General features: G+C 55.1%; 3 protein-coding genes across 5 annotated transcripts; 2 read left to right on the top strand and 1 right to left on the bottom strand.

The window, feature by feature from the left end:
- The first annotated feature begins 1,925 nt into the window (after nt 1–1,925).
- On the top strand, nt 1,926–11,468 carry LOC311217121 (kynurenine--oxoglutarate transaminase 1-like). Of its 3 annotated transcripts, none has more exons than XM_084298900.1 (14): nt 1,926–2,044; nt 3,573–3,694; nt 5,969–6,027; nt 6,965–7,115; nt 7,391–7,540; nt 7,629–7,715; nt 7,829–7,957; nt 8,214–8,334; nt 8,746–8,822; nt 8,938–9,027; nt 9,118–9,304; nt 9,531–9,607; nt 9,993–10,079; nt 10,475–11,468. In XM_084298900.1, the coding sequence occupies exons 2-14, from the start codon at nt 3,611–3,613 to the stop codon at nt 10,541–10,543; spliced, it is 1,368 nt and encodes a 455-aa protein (XP_084155026.1). In that variant the 5' UTR covers nt 1,926–2,044; nt 3,573–3,610; the 3' UTR covers nt 10,544–11,468. The 3 variants fall into 3 exon arrangements, with proteins under 3 accessions (XP_084155026.1, XP_084155028.1, XP_084155027.1); XM_084298901.1 differs by lacking the exon at nt 1,926–2,044 and adding an exon at nt 3,377–3,492; XM_084298902.1 differs by lacking the exon at nt 3,573–3,694 and having other exon boundaries at nt 1,963–2,044.
- A 490-nt stretch (nt 11,469–11,958) lies between these two features.
- On the top strand, nt 11,959–16,612 carry SPOUT1 (SPOUT domain containing methyltransferase 1). The gene is made up of 12 exons (XM_084298903.1): nt 11,959–12,009; nt 12,115–12,157; nt 12,256–12,381; nt 12,659–12,818; nt 13,177–13,266; nt 13,577–13,626; nt 13,866–13,996; nt 14,416–14,488; nt 14,853–14,951; nt 15,619–15,721; nt 15,879–16,026; nt 16,216–16,612. The coding sequence occupies exons 1-12, from the start codon at nt 11,974–11,976 to the stop codon at nt 16,288–16,290; spliced, it is 1,134 nt and encodes a 377-aa protein (XP_084155029.1). The 5' UTR covers nt 11,959–11,973; the 3' UTR covers nt 16,291–16,612.
- Nucleotides 16,613–17,020: 408 nt separating this feature from the next.
- ENDOG (endonuclease G) lies at nt 17,021–19,711 on the bottom strand. The gene is made up of 3 exons (XM_084299024.1): nt 19,060–19,711; nt 18,360–18,469; nt 17,021–17,722 (listed from the first exon to the last, which is right to left on the bottom strand). The coding sequence occupies exons 1-3, from the start codon at nt 19,567–19,569 to the stop codon at nt 17,437–17,439; spliced, it is 906 nt and encodes a 301-aa protein (XP_084155150.1). The 5' UTR covers nt 19,570–19,711; the 3' UTR covers nt 17,021–17,436.
- Nucleotides 19,712–19,723: the final 12 nt, after the last annotated feature.

Here is a 19,723-nt window from a genome sequence, read left to right on the forward strand (position 1 = left end):
GCCGACCTTGAGCTCCCCGCACCTTCCTTTCAGTTAGCTGTAGAGAGCAATAAGGTGTCCCCTGAGCCTCCTCCTCAGCCTCCTCCTCTCCAGTTCAGCAAACTAAGACCACTAAAAACACAGCATTCGTTTCCTCGCTGTGGGAATAGGAATACTGCTGTGTGGTGAGGATCCACCAGCAGTTCTGTGGAGCCTGAAAAAAAGCAGGCTGATCCACTCATGATTATTTTCATTTGGCTGACTCATTAGAGGACGATGGGCAACATCATTTTTTAAAATATTCATAAAGGATAGTTCAAAGGCATTCATTATAATTTCATCAGTGTACAAAAAGCAGTTCTGAGTGGTTAAGTGCAGCCAATTTTAACTTGTATATACCAATGATTGCTATTGTAGTAAAATAAGCATATCTGTGGCTTTCTAGGAACATTATTGGTCTTAATATCTCTGTAGTCATGGGCACAGAACCTGCACCAAAGGAGCTTTGATCCTGCCAGAGGACAGGTTTGGAGACAATAACACAGGGCAAGGGCTAGATTTTTGGAAAATATGGCATTAAGAAGGATTGCTTATGTTTAGATGTACTTAAATCAAAATATGCTTTCTTCTTTATTTCAAGAGGAAATTAAGGTGAAGTCACACATTACAGTTGAGCCAGTATAAAGGCCAAATCCTGTCAAAGAGGATGAGAGTTCATACTCCTGCCCATGTCCTCTTTCCCCCATTCCCTTCTGCTCTGGGCCCTGCCCAGGTCTCCACTTCATAGCTGCGTCTTTAACGCTCACACCCTGCCCTGGGCCTATTCAGCTCACGAAACTGACAGAAAACTGCCCATTTTTTTCTACCAGAATGGCTTTCTGCTGGTTTAGCATGTCTAGTGAGCTCAACTCAGGGTCAAACAACCCCAGATTAGGGCAGCAGGAGGGATTGAGCTGTAAAATTGTCTCAGGATGTGTTGTGAAATCCTTACAGGAGCAAACAAAAGCTTTCTTTCCAGTTGTTTGTTTCAGTGTTTGCGTTAAACAGAAGTTTAGCAAACAAAGAGTTTGCATCTGCCTGCACAGAAATTCCCTCCCGCTTAGTCATGGCAGTGATGCTGTGGGCCTGGCGGCGGGATGTCGTGTCAGGAGTTGGGAACCTTTGCACAGCGGACGTCAGCCGCTTCCTTCCCTGTGCCTCACTTTTTCCTGCTGAGAGAGACAGAGAGACAGTCATTACTCAGGAAAGCTACACGACCTGATTCATCAGGGCATGTAATACCCTGTCACAAAAGGAAAAGGGAAGCCGAGAGAAGATAATTTGCTCTCTACGCCTCACTTGAGCAATTGTCACCTCTCACACACCTGGTGGAGAGTTCAGTTCCTGCATACCTGCCGAAATCCCCCTCTGAGGCTGCTCTCTGTCCCCCTGGCCATCCGCAGCCCAGGAGCAGGATGATACTACAGGGTCCTACTTTAGGTTATATCATGGACACTTGGTCATTATCCCCTGATAAACATAATGAAGATGCCTTCACTTTCTGTATCTTTAAACTGTTCTCTGTAACAACATGAAGCCTGCAGGCTGAAATTTTTCAAAGTGCCCAACTGACATAAAAATTATTTTTTTCAAAATGACTGAGACCTGCACTCAAAGAGAAACTCACTGCCACTGCCGTGCCAAAGTAATTAGAGCCCTGCCACACTAATTACCCTGTTATAGGTACAAGGCTCCATCTGAACAACAGGCTGCATTATTTTCCCAGGTGGCCACGATCCTCTGGCACCTCTGGCTCTGAGCCACTGCAAGAAAGGCACCGGTCCCCCAAAGCCCTCTCCTTCCTGGTACTTCAGAGTGACCCGAGAGCTCCTTTTCCCCGGTACCATCTTCTCCACCCGAGTGTTGTAGCTCGATTCCTGCCTTCCTGCAGCTCTCGAGACTCCTCCCAGGAAGTCCTGCTGCAGATGAAGCGTTTTGGTACATGGGGAGACCGGCATGTGTGTGAGGGCAGCCTGGGTGGTCGTGCCGGACTTTTGCAGCGTAATGCAGTGTGGCCCAGCTTGACGTAAGTCGGATTTACCCCCCACTGCCACCCCTGCTGAGGGGCTGCCCCGTGCCAACGCGTGTGCGCTCGCTGGCTGCTGCATGCACTCACGCTCCTGTGGTGCGGTGGGTACAGGGGGACCCTTGTCCCCCAGAGCCCTTCGGGTGCAACCACGAGCGGCCAGGCTGGCCACTGGGGCAGCACCGGGACAGAGGAGATCGCCGGTGAGTGACCGACCGATCCCTGCGGTGACCTTTCAGTTGCCTCCTCCAAGATCCTGAGTGCTCCGTCCCGCCTGCCCTGCGCCTTGCAGGGAGCGTAGATACGGCACGGCGTCAAAACTCAGCCAGGGGAGAAGCTCCCTGAGCCTTTCCCAGGCTTTTTGACTCTCCGGTGGCTGACCCCACTGCAAAACATTGCCCAGGGCTGGGGAGGTGAGGCAGAGCCCCCTGCCCTAGCCCCAGTGCTCCCAAAGGTGGCAGTGCCCCGAGCCCAGCACTCCCTCTAGCTCCTCTAGCAGGAGTCCTGTGCAAACCTCTTAGGCATGCTCCACAGTTTGGTGTAAGCCAGTGAGAAATATTATGCCCTATTTTCCATAAATCATACTGTGTTTTTTTTCCCACCTGGGCAAAGAGACGTAAAACTGGCTGGCTGCTGCTTTTTGCTTTTTAGAAATAACACAAAATGCAAGCAGAGGGGACTCAGCCTGCGCGTAAGGATGGGGAGTGCATCTAGCAGTGCTGGGAACCTACCCATGGGCTGCCCAGCTTCAAACCTGTTTTTTGGTGTGTTTTTTTTTTTTTTTTTCAGTAAAAGTTGCAGTAAATTAATCTGTAGCTGATGAAAATAAAGGCGCATGCACCTTCCAGACTCACCCCTTTTATCTAAAGTATCTAACAAAGCAATTTATTTTAGCTTAAATACCATGTGCTTTGGCAGTGCTGCAGAACAGTTGAGGGGACCTGAGGTGAAGGAACAGTCTGCATCAGGCACAGCAATTAATTTGTTTGGGGCCTTAAAGGAAACCTAAACACCAAAATCCATAAGCACATTAACCCCTGAGGCCCCTTGTTTCCCCTGCCAACCCCGAGAGGCAGGGTGCCCAAGCCGTGAAGCCAAACCACAGCCACATCAGCGAGGAAGGTGAAGGGGAGGAAGGGCTGAGGCAGGAGACATGAGGGAAAAAGCAGGTGGGAAGGTGATGAATGACAGAGGATGCCCTCTCACTGGTGTCTATATTGCTTCCACAGTGCAGAGGAAAGCAGTGGTAGTGTGGAACTGGGGGGAGAGGAGGCAGAAGCTGCAGGTGTTGCCTTTGTGATCCTGCTTTCATGCGTGTCATAGGCACAAAGTGCAGCCCCAGCCCTGTTTGACATTGCAGTGACAACACACAAAGTGTCTGGGCTGCCTTTTCCTATCCAGAGGGAAGTAACCACAGCTTTGGGCCTGGACCTGCAGTGTGTCCCCAGGTAAAAGAAACATTTGCTTCGTGCCTGCAGCTGCAGAGCGATTTTCTCATCCCTCTGCTTTGTGTCTGGGGGAAATACAGGTCCGTGCCCACGAGAGTGAGCCAGCAGGAGCCGTGGCATGCTCAGGAGAGCAGGACCATCTCTGCGTCACTTCTTGCTGGAGAGGAATTGCGGCGCTGGATATAGCTCCTGCTCCAGCGAGGTATTGAATGCCCAGCACGACTGCTTCTGGCCCTCAGCCTGCTCCCTGGCTCAGGCCACAGCGGTGTGGAGCTGGGGAACGAGCCTTGGCAGTGGCAGCAGATAGGGCACGTCAGGAAAAGTCACCCTGATGCAATGTCCGCTGCAACCCAATTATTTCCAGGTAGCCTGGTTAAAGGGAACGTCTCACACAAGCAAGAGAATACTCTTTACACAGAGGAAAGCTCATTGTTTGTGGGATTGCCTCATCTGAAGGTGTCTTCTGCTAAAGCCTCTTGGGTTGCAAAATACTTGGAGCACGAATTACCAGCATCCTCCTGGAGGTAGAAACTTGTAGAACAAGGGACTGACGTGTGGTGAGGAGTCAGTGGTAGAGTGCAGAGCACGGCCGTGGCTGCCAAGTTGTCTGCTGGGCAGATTGTGCCTGGAGGAACAGCGTTGGCTTTGGGAGCAGAACAGGCTGACATGGATTTGGGGGCTACAAGGCCCTGAGCCCACGTTGCTCTCCAGCCCAGTGGGCAGCCACCCATGGCGGCATCACGCAGGCCAGGGATGGGACAGAGGGAAGTCAAGAGAAGAAAGGATGTCATTGCCACTTCTGAAAGGGTTGAAGCAAGCAGGGCCCTTCCTCAGAATTGGGAATTTCTAGGCTTATAGCACCCTGCTCCCACTGAGCCACCTTCCAGAGTTGTTACATTCTCTGAGCTGTGGCCAGCAACAACACGAGGGGACAGTGCTGGAGCTGTTAATGTTTAACCTCCAGCTAGCTTTTACTTCCCAAGCCACAAATCCTACTCCCACCACAACCAGCTCAAGCCTCAGGTCTTGCTGACTGTAATGCACATGGACCTGTGCAGAAAAGGCAAAGAAGGGGGCTGGGGGAGACGTGTGGGGCTCCCCTACAGCCGGGGAGGCAGTGACTCCTGCTCACCCTTGGCCGCCTGCCCAGCACCACAGGGGAGCGCAGAGTCCACCCGCTGCCCTCTGAAACTCAGGATTCCTTGTAATTTATTTGCAAAAATCCCTAGCGAGGGCTGAAGCCGCATAAAAAAAAAATCCAGAGACACAAATCAGTGTTGGGGCAGTACTCAAACGCTGGTACAGCCTCGTGGGAAGGGCAGCGGCAAGCAGGTAAGTGGGGAGTTACCGGTGGGGGGGCACCGTAACCCCACCATCCCGGCACAACAGAGCGCAGACCCTTTCCCCGTACATCCCAGCTCCTCCACACCTCACGCCTCGACTGCTTGCGTGTGTTCTCCTCATCCTTGATTGTGTTTTGCTCGCTGTGGGGATGGTCGTTTTCTTGGCTCATTGCTTCACAGATGCCCTCCTCCATCCTCACAGGGGCTTTTCTTGGCGCATTGAGCATCCTTTGTGTCCCATCCCCAGTCCCCTCGCTGTCTGGTTGCCTTCTCTCCTGCTCTGCTGTTACTAAATTCTGCCTCTGTTGCTTTTCATCATCCTCACGATAAATTCCCCAGCAAGCACATCCTCCACATTTCTCCTGCCATGCTCACCAAACGGGAAGGAGGATTTTGCTCGGTGTCCTCCCTGCTGCCCCTCTTCCAACCCCCCCCAGCCACGATGCACGTGGACGTAGGCACTGGTCAGGCAAGCAGTCCCTCGGTGTCTCCATGTGCCGGACTGCCGTGTGTGTGCTGTGCTCCCCTCCTGCCTGTACTCAGCTGCTGCCTGGTTTTGGTGTGAATTTTAGGTGCAGAATTTACCGGCATTTAGTTTAGGATCTAGGGCAGCCACGGGCTCCAGCAGGCCAAAGGAGCAAACACCATTTCTGCCTCTCCTCAGGGCGGTGTGGAATAAAAATGTTTGTTCTTTTAGAGAAAGGGGATGTTTTGTGGCCTTTTCAGAGGTCCTTCTGAAAAGAGAGGCTATGGAAAAGCAAAAGCCTGAGTCCTGGGGTTATTGGCCTGGCTGTTAGAGCCTGGCTGAGCTCATTTGACCCACGACTTACTCCAACTGCAAACAAGGTCCAAGGCATTGCTGGTGCCCTGGTGAGGTACCCACACCCCAGTCGTTCAGCTGTTTTCTTTCTGAAACTCGGAAATGAAACATCCTCTGCCAGCTCTCGTTAGTCTGAGCTCTCATTAGATGTGTGAATCTTCTCCCAGAAGCCGCTGTGCCAGCATTGCTGCTCTGGGGTCGGTCAGCAGAGGCGGTGAAGCCTTGCAGGAGCTCACACCTTCTGCTGGGGGCACCCCTCCTGCAGCAGGACACCCCCTCTGCCACAAGCTCCAAGCTCGCTTTCTCTTCACAGGCAAAAATGTCAAGGCCAGTGCAAGCTCGGAGGCTGGAGGGAGTCGATAAGAATATCTGGTGAGTTAAGCTGCTACTGGGCAGCCCCTGGTTTACCCCGCGGGTAGATGTGGTTTTGGGCAGCCTAACATCAGACAGAAATCGCTGCGGTTGCACGGCGCGGAGCAGCACCTCGCTCGGCTGCTTTGCATTTGTTCAGGAAACACACCGGGGGAATTTTGTCCCGTGAGGCTTTACACCAGCTCAGCTGCGTACCTGCTGCTCGTGCTTTGCAGCATCAGCTCCTCGCTGTCCCGAGGGAAGGCGGTCGGCAGCAGCACCCAGACCTGAGCCGAGCGGTCGCAGCGTGCTTTCTCCAGCTCAGCATCAGCTTCAAGCCCAGCCTTGGGCACTGCCAGCAGGGAGGCAGGCGAAGGGGTGCTGCTAGCTCTGCTCCCAGCCTGCCAGGAGCTGTGCCACTGGGAACGCTGCGTGCTTTAATACAGGTGTTAAATGAGCTTTGCCCTGCTGTGCCTAGCTTCGAGCTACAAAGTGCCAATAAGCCATAATAAGCCATAAGGGTGCGATGAGCACTGAGTTCAGGCTGTCTTACCCCCCGCAGAGGCCTTCACGGTGCCTGGTTGCTAATTTTTCTAGAACTGGCCTCAGCTTGAAAGCCTCCGTGACCTCTCCTGCTTGGTCGGGTCTGACCAGAAGTGGTGTGTGGCTTCAGCCGTGACCGTGCACCCAGGCAGCACAACTGCCGTGTCCTTCAAAAAAAAGCTAAAATCCTTCCCAGTGCAATAGTGCCTGGCTTGGTTTTAATTACAACTGGTCTGAAACGCCCTGTGCCTGGTGCAAGCAGTGAGGATGGGGCAGAAACCAGCCCTGCTGTGGGAGCTGCTCCCCCAGCCAGTGCTGCCCACCCACCTCGCTCCCTGCCAAAGGGATGCCAGCAAGCAGAGCTGGTGCCAGACCCTCTGTCACGCTTGTCCTTCTCTCCCTTCCCTCTCTCCAGGGTGGAATTTGTAAAACTGGCTGCCACCTACTCCACAGTGAACCTGGGCCAGGGCTTCCCCGACTTCCCCCCACCGGACTTTTTGAAGGAAGAGTTCACCAGAGCCTTCAGCGGGGAGAAGCACATGCTGCACCAGTACACCCGTGCCTTCGTACGTAGACAGCCCCCCTGCTAGGTGCTACCCCTGAGCCCTGCCCCAGATGGACCAGGGCTTGAACAAGCTCAGGCACCCCGAGCAATGCACACCTCATGTGGGCGCACAGGCCAAAACCCCGTAGCACGAGGCACCCACATATGTGAGGCAGAGCCATCGCGACAGGGAAACCCAACACAGGGCACTTGGCTGCCCAGAGCCATCCGAAGGCCTCATCCCTGGTTTGGGAGGCTTCCACCACCCAGTTCTCACCCACTCCTCTCGCCCCACAGGGCCACCCGCCTCTGGTGAAGATCCTAGCCCAGCTTTTTGGGAAGCTGCTCGGACGAGACCTGGATCCTATGACCAACGTGATGGTGACTGTAGGGGCGTACCAGGCCCTCTTCTGCTGCTTCCAGGCTTTCGTTGATGAAGGCGATGAGGTAACCCAGGACCCTCCCATGGCTCTGCGCAGCCCTCAGGTAGGTCTGAGCAGGGCCCGGAGGCTGCTGCCATGCCCCTCTCTTCCAGGTGATAATAATTGAGCCCTTCTTCGACTGCTATGAGCCGATGGTGAAAATGGCTGGTGGGACACCTGTGTTCATCCCGCTGAGACCGGTGAGTGGGCCAGAGCGGAGCCGTCGAGGAGGGAAGAGGATTTGTAGCACGGTGAACTCTAAGCAAAGCGCAGAGGCAGCAAAGCAAGCTGAGGTTCCCTCTGTTCTCTCTAGAAAGCTCCAAAAGATGGAAAATTGATGTCTAGTGCGGACTGGAAGCTGGACCCTGCTGAATTGGCTTCTAAGTTCAGTGAACGGACAAAAGCCATCGTCCTGAACTCACCCAACAACCCTCTGGGCAAGGTAACACCTCTGGCCTTACTGTGGGTAGCCCCAAGAGCAGCTGGGGTGCTACAGCTGGCCCACACGTGGCTGTGGTGTGGCACCAACTCCACCTTCCTGGCACGCAGGTGTGCTCTGCTGGCGTTTTGAGGCCCAATCTCGTGTGCCAGCAGTGCTTTTGTCCTGTCCTGGCCCAGGAAATGGTGCAGCCAAGGGTGCGCAGCAGGGCTCAGAAATGCGCCTGCTGCGTCTCAGCTCTGCTCCCTGCCTGCTGCAGGTGTTCAGCCGAGAGGAGCTGGAGCTCATCGCAGACCTGTGCGTGAAGCACGACGCCCTGTGCATCAGCGACGAAGTGTACGAGTGGCTGGTCTATGACGGGAAGGAGCACGTCCGCATCGGTATGGAGGAGGGCTTGGCTGAGCCTGGACGTCTTCTCCAGCTACAGCATCTCCTGGGGAAGCAACTGGGGATTTAATGGGGGACCCCTGGCACGCACGTCTTGCTGCGCTTCAAACTCAGCCTCCGCACCAGGTCTTAAACTGGAGCCCTGACTTCCAGAACCAGCTGGAGGAAACAGAACTGGTTTCACAGCGTGAGATCTGGAGCAAAGAACCCTTTAGCTCCAGGGAAACTGGATTTTTGCCCATTTGGTGTAAAACTACCATTTTCTGTGTGTCTCTAGTTTTGGGACATCCATTTCAACATGATTTCAGAGGCCTGTTCTTCCTGTTGCAGTAACATGCAGTTACCCTGTTGCAGGGAGCGTGCTGAGCTCTGCCATCAGTGTTTCTCTCTCGTTTCATTGCCAGCCAGCTTGCGAGGGATGTGGGACCGCACGGTGAGCATCGGGAGCGCTGGGAAAACCTTCAGTGTCACCGGGTGGAAGGTGAGCATCCCCACGCAACCCCTCTTTGTCTCCCCATCCCTATCCCTTCGCAATAAAGCCGAACACGAGGAGGTACCAAAGATTTAGCACCTTCCTCCTCCTCTCCCGGCCACAGGTGGGCTGGACCGTGGGCCCCAACCGGCTGCTGCAGCACATTCGCACCGTGCACCAGAACTCGGTGTACCACTGCGCCACGGCCGCACAGGTAAGGCAGCTCCCTGCCACCAGCCCTGCAATTCCCCAAACCAGCTTTGACCGTCTTCCCACCAGGCTCTGGATCCTCTTCCCCTCGCAGGAAGTCGTGGCTCAGGGTTTCCAGAGGGAGTTTGAGCACTACGGGAAGCCAGACAGCTACTTTGTCCAGATGCCCAAGGAGATGCAGCAGAAGCGAGACCAGCTGGTCCAGAGCCTGGTCGCTGTGGGGATGAAACCCATCGTCCCCGAGGGCACCTACTTCTTGGTGGCGGACATCTCCGAGTTCAGTGAGTTGTGCAGCGGCCGTGTTGCTCAAGCAGGGCTGAGTTTGGGGATCAGCTCAGCCTGGTCCCACCAGCAGGGACAGGAACCTGCACAAACAACATCCAGCGAGGGGAGGGACTGCGCCGCATTGCCCAGCTGAGCTCCCAGAGGCCAGGGATTTGGGGCTTGGCTGAGGCCCCCCCAGGGATTTGGGGCCCGGCCACAGCCTCTGCACTGCTCCTCCTGCAGAATCCGATGTCCCTGATGTCCCCAACTCTGACGAGCCCTACGACTCCAGATTTGCAAAGTGGATGGTGAAGAACAAGGTAAATGCACCTGCCCCTTTGCACCACGTTTACCACGGCGTGTTTGTGCCCTTCCTGCAGAGCCAGCAGCGGTGGCAACACCACCAGTGGGCAATGTCCCCGTCCAGACCCGTTTTTAGGGTGGAAGAAGCCAGGGCATTGCTTAAGTCCATGGTAGCACCAAGTAGGGCTGGGGCTCTCCTGAGGACGTGCATGGGTCCAGCAGCCCAGGGCCAGGGGCATATTTGGGGTGTCTGTCAGCAGCTGGCCTCAAGCAGGGCAAGCAGAGCACCAAGGGGACTTGTGAGCCCGTCCCTGAGACTTGTGAGCAGTAGGTGACAGCTTCGCCTACACTGGGACATGGCCCCAAGGCGCTAACCTCAGCTCCACGCCTTTCCCTCCCCAGGGACTCGCGGCCATCCCGCTCTCTGCTTTCTACTGCGGGCCCCACAAGAACAACTACAACTCTTTCATCCGGTTCTGCTTCGCTAAGGTGAGCCCTGTGGTGAGGTGAGGTTGGGGGTAATAATCAGGGCTGCGTGATGAGACGAATGCCAAGAAGAAACACGCAGAGCCTCGGGCACTAGAGCCCAAGCACGGCACCACAGCTGGGTCCAGCCAGCCCGAGCCCCTTCTGCAGACACACAAGCGAAGCCGGGGCAGGAGGTGCTGGTGCTGCCCCGTTGGGGTCCCACCTTTCTTGGTCAGGGCAGGGGGTCCCCTGGGTGCACGTTCAGCTGCCCAGGGCACGCTGCCTGCCCCAGATTGGGCTGTGCCCGTGTCACACCGAACACAGAACGAGAACGGGATTTTATTGTGAAAACAGCCTGGTGAGGGGAAGGGGAACATGGCTGGAAGCCACGAACCAAACCTCGGGGGTTTGTTTAGGAGGAAGCCACACTGAAGGCAGCAGATGACATATTGCAAAAATGGAAACTGGAGAAGACGACTCCCTGAAGGCCCTGGGGAGGGAACCAGGCTCTCCTTGGTCATCACCCATCATGATCGCTCTTCTTCTTCCTTTGCTTGGCTACAAACTTTGCTACATCCTTATTTTTGTGCCTTCAACCACATTTTTTTTTTTGTCAAACGGGTAAGAGGTTTGCCAGGCCCACGGTTTAAGGGGCTTTTCTGTCACTGTGCAATGAATGCACTGTTTCTTGCAAGAAGCGAGCCTTCTGGTGTGGCTCCGCGTTCAGTATTACTTCTCCTCTTTAAAGACTTTGCTAATCAGTTCTGGGATGCGTCCAGCAAGACACGAGATAAGGACGGCTCCACCACCACATTCTGAAAAGGTGCTTCAGGACCTACCTTCAGGGCCGTGCTGGGGTCAGGGTGCCTCGTCTTGCTCCACATCCCCACTCGTGTACTGCAGGGCTCAGGACAGCGTTTCCACCAGCACCCACATTCCCCACGTGACTGCAGCATCGCTGCCCATCAGCAGGTTGTTTCCCAGGGCCCTGAAAATTGCACACGCAGCGAGGTGTTTCCCATAATTAGCAATAATTCCTTTGGCTTTTCTGTGCATCTCTGGGGAAGGCGACCACAGGTTCAGGAACCCTCTGCCCTGGACTATTGCTAAGCCTTCCCCGCGCACCCCCACGCTGCCCTTAGGACTTGGTCGGGGCTCGGTGGCACCCCCAGGCTGCAAAACCAAACCCCAGCCTTTGACAAGAGCAGGTGGTGGCCAGGGAGGTAGGGCAGGGCTGCCGCCTGGCTGGTGGGGCAACACGAGCAGCATTCGGGCAGGTAATTCTAGCGTCGTTCTTGATTTCAGGCTGGATAAGGATGTAAAGTAGAGTCCTCAATCGTGCAAGAGTTACGCGCAACAGAATGCGGGATAAATATTAGTAGTGGTTAAATTATTAAAGTTGAATTACTGCAATTACTGAAGAGTAAATGTCTCTAATGGTTATGGGGCTGACGCAGATCTCCTGGAGAGCTGAGGGTGCTGCTCTCGCGCCCACCCGCAGGCAGGTGCTGGGGGACCCACGGCCACCAAAAGCAGGTGAAGAGCTGAGAAATTCAATTATGAGCACAAGCGCACCATCCCCAGCTGCACGGGCTCTTGCTCTAGGCTGTGACACGCCCCACAAGAGCCAAGGATCACCCCACATCCCCTCCAGGCACGCAGAGCTCCTGCAAACGCCCCCAGGCGCGGAGATCCGGATCTAAACCCCTGAGACCCGGAGAAACCGCACAGCTCGTGTCACCCATCCACCCTCGCAGCACGGCAGCCCGTGCTTAGCTTGGCAGGCCGCGCAGGCGATTTAAACCCCCCTCCTACCCCCGCCCCTTTGCCCGGCCATTGGCTCGCGCGACGCTCCACCCCGCCCACTTGGGGCGGGCAGCGGCCAATCACGGCGGGGCCCGGCAGCGCGCACAAGATGGCGGACGGCGGCGTGGCCAAGCGTCCCCGAGAGGTGAGGGGGGGGCGGCGCTGAGGGGAGCCCCGGGGAGCCCCGAGGGGAACCCGGCGGCCCCAAAACGGCCCCAAAACGGCCCCAAAACGGCTCGTGTCTCCGCAGGTTGTGGAGAGGAATGTGGACTGGCGGCGCTGGAAGCAGGAGAGTAAGGCTGGGGCCGGGCAGGGGTTGGGGGTCCCGGCTCTCGGCGCTCGCCGCTGACGGCTCGGGGGGGGGGGGGGCGGGGGTTTTTGTGCGCCTCAGGGAAGGCGGAGAAGAAGAAATGGAAGGAGCTGAAGCTGCTGAAGAAGCTGGAGAAGCAGCGCATGAGGGAGCTGGCGGAGAAGCAGGCGGAGCAAGCGCGGGAGGAGGAGCAGAAGGAGGACAGAGGTGAGGGGCTGGGGGGTTGGATGGGGGCTGACAGCCCGGGGAGCTGCCAGACAGGGGACATTTGTCCCCATAGATCTGCTCGTAGCCAGCCCACGGGCACAAACACAACGCAACGGGCACCGCACGACAGGCCTTTATTACCAGAAAAATCCTAATTAAAATCTGAGAAGCGGAGGTTGCGTTGTTCTGCCCCGTCTCCTGCAGCTGAAGCACACGCAGTGCTGTGGGTGCAGCCGGCAGGCCCTGCGCGGCCCCCATCCCCTCGCCCTGTTTGCAGGGAGGCACCACACGCTGAGCGTGGCCCTGCCCGGCTCCATCCTGAACAACGCTCAGTCGCTGGAGCTGCGCACCTACCTCGCCGGACAGATTGCCCGAGCCTGTGCCATCTTCTGCGTGGATGAGATCGTGGTGTTCGACGAGTACGGGGAAGATGCAAAGTAAGGACGAGCTGTTTTGTGCTGTTTCTTCTGTGTTTTCTGTTCCTGTATTTAGCTGAGACCAGGAAAGAATGGTGTGTAGCTCAAGCAAGGGTTTGAATTTCCCATAGACAGCAGCATTACAGGGAGCCCTGCACTGGGCACAGGTGTTCACTTAACTGCCTTGGAATTTAGGATCATTTATGACAGCAGGGGGAGAACAAAGCAGCAGGAAAAGGTTTCCTGGTGCTTTTAGGGCTGATGGGGAAGCTGCTTCTATTCACAGATTAAGGAGAAATAGTCAGATCTCCAGAAGACCAAGACTTTGTTGCTTTGCAGTCCCATACTGAGTTTACAGACTGCTCTCTTTCTCTTCCAGGAGTGTGGAGGGGGAATTTGAAGGAATTGGAAAGAAAGACAAGGCTTGCGTGCAGCTGGCTCGGATCCTGCAGTACCTGGAGTGCCCTCAGTAAGTCTACTGCAGTCAGACTGTGTCAGATGAGTATTAGAACTAGCTCCCAGCTGGTGATTTGCATGGGTACCTCATGGTGTGGGCTCCAGAAGCAATATAATCTCTGTTTATATTGCATGCTTATGCATGAACACAGGATCTGATTGTTTCACATCTAATTCAGGAGTTTAACTGATAGCACAGCAGGGACTTGGGAGAGTTAATCATACCCTGTACTCAGCTCCTGTAGAGTCAGTACAGAGCTAGAGCTGAGGCCCAGGTGTCTTAGAAACAACTGTTTTCATATTTAAATCTTCTCTGATAATAGGTACTTGAGGAAATCCTTTTTTCCAAAACATGGAGATCTGCAGTTTGCAGGTAATGATTCGGTTGCCTCTATCCCACACTGTTGGCTCCCCCTTCCTGAGCTCTGGCTCTCATTTTGCATGGGATGCACAGAGCTTAAAAACTTTTCCCCACCAGTGGGAATTTTCCCAGTGGGGATGAGGTGCTGTGCTCCACTGGACCACAGAGGGAGGGGCAGCAGAGCAGCTGTGCTTCCACATGTTCCTGCAGTTTGTGCCCTGTCCTTACCTGTTCCTTTCCTGCTGTTCCAGGGCTCCTCAACCCCCTGGACAGCCCTCACCACATGCGGATGGATGAGGACTCAGAGTACCGAGAAGGCGTGGTGTTGGACCGGCCAAGTAAGCCAGGCAGAGGCTCTTTTGTCAACTGTGGGATGAGGAAGGTACGTCTGTGGGTGAAACAACTCATCCTGTCGCTGGCAGATCTGAAGCAGGCGTGGTGGGTACAAGCACTGCTCGGCTTCTGAGCATCCTGCTTCACAGCAGGCTGGCACGGGGGTTAGTGCTGGTGCTGTCCTGTCCCTTCTGGCCTGTTAATGTTTGTAACTTCCCGAGTTCTGGCCTGCCCACCCAGCACCTCACTGCTTTGCTGCTGAGTTTGAACCTTTGAGCAGCAAAGTCTCAGGCTGCTGACGCAACCACGCCTGCTCTGCGTGGCATGCAACACAGCCCCTGATTGCAGAGCTCCTCATTCCAGCTCCAGGCCAGAATAGGCCCCCTCCTTCTTCAGAGCATTCCCTCCCTCCCCACCTTCCCCAGTACCTCCAGACTGTCTTGACACTGCTGGTGGCTGTCCCTGCAGGAGGTACAGATCGACAGACAGCTGCAGCCTGGGCTGCGAGTGACGGTGCGCCTGCAGGAACCACAGAATCCAGGTAATCTGCTGCTACGTTAACATCTGCAGACCTTACTCCTGCTGGAGGTAGTCCTTCTGTATGACAGCCTTCAGATTACTAACATTTGAAGATAGCCAACAGCTCCACCTTCTCTTCACTACACACACAGAGTAGTAACACGCTTACACAGCCCCCTAGTGCATTGGAAGGACCTGTCAGCTCTTTGGCCAGCAGTAAATAGCCCAAACACGCTCACACTTTCCAGAACACACTCAAAAGGGAGGCTCTTGGTTGTGCAGTGAGTCGGTGCCTTGCCACAGGAGAAACCTCAGCATGTGGCTGGTCAAGTTCAGCTCTCAACAGGACCTCACGGGGGTTGTTAATCTCTTTGCTTCCCTTTCAGAAGCAAAAGTGCGGAAGGGCATCGTGGTGTCCTCACACCACCCTCGGACGGTGTCAGGCTTGTACTGGGGCTACAGTGTCCGCCTCGCCTCCTGCCTCAGTAAGTATTTGGAGGAATTTTCTGCTTTCTGCTGTGCAGAAGGAGCTTAATTCCTCCTGGGCTTCCACACCAATTTCAGGCTGCACATCTGTAACACGTTAACACGTGTTGCTTAAAATTCTAGTTTTGTCTCACAGGCAGCATACACCCTATGCAGCTAGCAGTCACAGAACAGTCACATTTGAGGGATAAAGCTACAGCTGTGAATTGCCCCACTCACCCACCAGTGCTTGGCCCTCTACTTTCACACTCACCATTTTTCCAAATGCATGCAGCGCAGCAGCTGACGAGAGCTGGTACTTTCCATCTCCATTTGTGATAACTCCCTCCCACTCATTCACATCTAAGCCTGCAGTGACTTTTGAGCGCAAGAGCCCTGCAAAATCCTTTGCCACTGTCATCTGAGAGACTGTATCTCCTAGGAAAATCATATTTTGATTTTCCATGGCTCCTGGTACCTGTCTGAGGCGATGCAGCTGAGTGCCAGGAGATTCCTGCAGCAAGGGAATTAGGCAGGAAGAGGGATCAGTCTTCTGATGTATTAGTGGTGCTGGAAATCAATTAATTCTGCTGCCACCAGTCACCTGTGGAGTGTCTGAACCTGCCCAGAAGGCAGCACAGGTGAGGAGCCCCATGCTGATAACCACGGGCTGTGTTTGTTTCCCAGGTGCTGTCTTTTCGGAGTGTCCGTTCAAGGAAGGCTACGATCTCTCCATTGGGACCTCAGAGCGGGGCAGTTCTGTGGACCAGGTCACTCTGCCCTCCTTCAGGTTTGTCACCCACATCTGCAACCCCACTCAGAGCCCCCAGTGGGGCCTGGTTCAAGGCACACAAGAAAAAAAAAAAAAAAAAAGCTCCTAACACCTGCCTCAGTATGATGGTTTGAGCTGTTCTCCCTTCTAACCCTGTCCCTGTGCTGTCCCCTAGGCACGCCCTTGTTGTGTTTGGAGGTCTTCAGGGCTTAGAAGCTGGGGTTGATGCAGATGCAAACCTGGAGGTCACTGACCCAAGCCTTTTGTTCGACTTCTACCTGAACACTTGTCCCAGCCAAGGCAGCCGAACCATCCGAACAGAGGTAGGGCAGGTGGCTCATGGTGCAGCGGGTGTGGTGCCTGTGCACACAGAGCAGCGCTGCCTTCCTGCCTCTGGCAGTGACACATACAGCCAGTGTAATTCCCCCAGCAATGCCTCAAACAGCCACTGGCTTGCCCGGGGGTCCCTTGCCAAGGACAGCAGCTCTGAGTGCTGCACGGCTCTGTTCCAGGAAGCGCTGCTGATCTCTCTGTCTGCACTGAGACCTCGCATCGAGGAGGCTGTGAAGACACCCACTGACAGCTGAGGGAAGGAAAGCCACCGACCTTGTCCTCCACTTTGGACTGCCTCAAGGAAGAGCCTTTTGCTATTCAGACGCAGGGAAGCTCTGCCAGGCTCCTGGAGCGACAAGCCTGGGGGAAGCTGCAGACACCTGACCAAAGCTGGCAGCGCTGCTCTACTGAGTGTCTGGCTTCTGCTGGGACCAGCAAGTCTGGGCCCTTCCACACCTGCAGCATCCAGCCAAGAGCGGGTCGCTGCCTTGCAGCAGGCTGGGACAAGCTTAGCAGCAAACTGAGTCTCGGCAATTCAGATGTCTCAGGTGGGGAATAAAACAGTACCAAACCTCAGCTGCCTTGAAGTCTGCATGTGAATGTTTTGTGATAAAGATGGACACTCAATGCCCTTGCAGCACCATGGCCTTCAGCCTTGAAGGAAGTAATTTAATCCTTACCCTTATGCAGCTGTTCCCATCACACAGCTAGCCTGACTCCCCAGCCCCCCTTTAACTCAAAGGCTTCCTCCCTTCCCAGTGGCAGGAAGGGCTGGAGCTTCACTTGGCTCTGAGCTAACTGGATGATCTTGAAGGTCCCTTCCACCCCAAGCTGTTCTATGCTGCTAAAGCACATCACCATACCTCGTTACAGTTTGGCTCAAAGAGAAAAGCAGCTGGAAAAGCTGGCTTTGCCCTTTCCCCTTCCTGCCGAGTTATTCAGGGGCTTCAGTAAGAGCAGATAAGAAACAACCCATACTTTGGATTTTCAAAGCTTTACTGCTAAAACCATCTTCCGAAAGAAAACAATTACACAGTCCTTTGGACACAGAAAGGCAAGGACCTCTCCCCGTACCTGTCTTGCTCCTGTCCTTCCCTGCTTCCCCTGTAATTTCCCTTTGTGTTTTAAGGGCCACAAACAAAAGGAGTTACAAGAGTACCCCCAGCTACTGCAGTGTAGGGGCAAATCCTAGAGAACTACTTGTCAAGTGCCCAGGAACCTTCCATGCAACCTGCCCCTGAGACATGCTTTGCATGTGTTTCAGTTACATGAAATGGGAACGGGCTGAGAGAAGCACTGCTTTGATTCTTAGTCCCTGTGTTTAAAATTGCACAAGGAGATACTGTGAACTACTGCCTTCGGTCCCTCCCAGAGGATACCTGGATTTCCTCAGTCAGGGTTCAACGCTTGTTTCCAGCCGTGATGGCTTTCAAGTTACTTGTTCTCTTCAAGATGTTGGGGACGAAGAGGAGCCCCGAGGCTCGCTCAATGCTCTCGATGGGAACCAGGAACCGTTCAAGGGGGATGTTCTCGTCCACGGGGCTGTTGGGCATCACGTAGGAGCGCAGCTCGATCTCCCCACTCTCCTTTTCCAGGATGAGCACCTTGAAGAAATGGGTGGGGACGGCCACGTTGTTCTTCCCAATCACCTGGTACTTGACGTACATCTTCCCGTCGGCCTCCATCCTGCGCCAACAGCGATGTCCCACATTAGCCCCCAGTCTGGTGCCTCTTCCACCCCTCAGCCCTCCAGCACCACCCTAAGAGAGCCCCCGCTGTGTGGTGGTGGTGAGGCTGAGCTTTACACAGGGTCTACTCCCCCCAGATCCCTTTCCCACTGTCTCTCCTTTAACAGCCTTTCCAAGCTATTTCCTGCTGTGAAAAGATCCCAGCTGGTGAGAACTGCTCTTCCCAGTCCTACACAAATATCCTTGCAGATAATGTCATGCTCTTAGGTGAACAAATAGTCCATAAAATGAAACCTAGGAGCTTTATTCTGCAGGGAGGGGTTCTGCAGTCTAGTCTCTTAATTAAATGCTGCTGCATTAGGAAGAACTGAAAACAGAAGTCACGAGGTTACCTTTATCTCAAGAAACCCACGCTAGGTATTCCCAAAATAACTGTCTGAATGGGAAACTAATCACAATCCCAAGAAATCACCATTCTGCAGAAACTCTGCACGCTGCTGGTCTCACCTACCGAAGGGGCTCTTAGCAGATCGCTCCTGTTTCCAAGCAGCTGGGAGGCTGCAAGCCCTCGGCCTGCCTTACCTTCCCAGCACGACATCGCTTGAGTGTGGTCCCAGCCGCGTCCTCGTGTTTACCTGGGCAGGTAAAGAGGTCCTGTGCAGACATAGACATTCTTGTTGTTCCTTGCCAAGCTTCTGCTGTACTTCTCAAGGTTATTCCAGGCATTTTGGTTTAAATGAGGAACCTGAAAACACAAGCAGTGTGGTTTAAATGAGGAACCTGAAAACACAAGCAGTGGACATAAACGGTACGGTTAGTCACCAGGGAACCTCCTCCCTGCTCAGTTTTCCTCATAACAACATCCGCCTTTCCGTAACCCTTCTGGAGTGCTCGGGGCACTGCAAGCCAAGGTCACTACTGCCACCTGCTCTCTGGAAGCTGCGTACAGAGATCCTGCTCTGTACACGCAGCAGCAGAACCCACGAGCCTCAGACTACCACCTCTAAGCATTTGTCCACCTGTTCAGCTGCCGCACACTGTTCTGACTGGGATCCCTCCTGTGGATAGAGGGAAGCACCCAGGCAGGTCCTTACCGAAAGGTTCCTGTTCGCAGAAGCTCTTGGGGCTAGCGTTATCACCACCCCTTAGAGATATCATTTAACACTTAAATTGCCCTGTGTGGAGTCAGGAGCTGGACTCGATGATCCTTGTGGGTCCCTTTTAACTGAATATATTCAGCAACTCTATGAACCCTGCCACCCCAAGCGAACACAGCCTCTCTCTGCCAGAGCTACTCCAGGCTTTGAGCAGCAGCACCCCAGGGGTAAGACCTACCTGGGGGGCGACGTTACTGAGGTAGAAGGTGTCCCTCATGGCCTTCTGGCTCCACTTGTGGTTGGCGGCGGCCGCCAGGTGACCGCGGTCGAAGCCGCTGCCGCGGTAGTCGGCGTTGGTGGCGCGGTGGTACTCGTGCACCGAGTCGTCCTCCTGGAAGTCGCAGGCGGCGCGGTCGGAGGCTCCGCTGAGCGTCTCGCGGTTGAGCTGCTCGATCACCCAGAGCGCGCTGCGGCTCCGCGGGTCGTAGCACAGCACGTAGGACTCGCGGCTCCGCAGCTGCGCCAGGCCGGGCAGGCCGTACTTGGTCAACTCCACTCTGCCAGACCCGGTGACCGCCGGTGGGCCCGCTGCCGCCTGCACCGCGGGCAGCACGGGCACGCGGCCCAGCAGCCCCACCGCCTCCTCCGCATCGCCCTCACGGCGCTGCCAGAGGGTGGTGAGCACCGAACCCAGCCCCGCACCCAGAGCCAGGGAGGCCCCGGGCAGCAGCCAGCGGCCCCGCAGCATGGCCCCGCAGCGACTCCCGCTCCCAGCGGTTCCTTCCCAAGGGTTTTTTTTCTCTTCCGGTGCCCGCCCCGCCGCCACTGCCACACGCCCGTGAGGGAATTGGCCCTTCAAGGCCTCCACGCTCCTCCCGCGGTGCCCACAGAAGCGCAGCCGG

This window comes from Netta rufina (assembly GCF_964035555.1).
Source record: "Netta rufina genome assembly, chromosome: 20".
Lineage (NCBI taxonomy): Eukaryota > Metazoa > Chordata > Aves > Anseriformes > Anatidae > Netta > Netta rufina.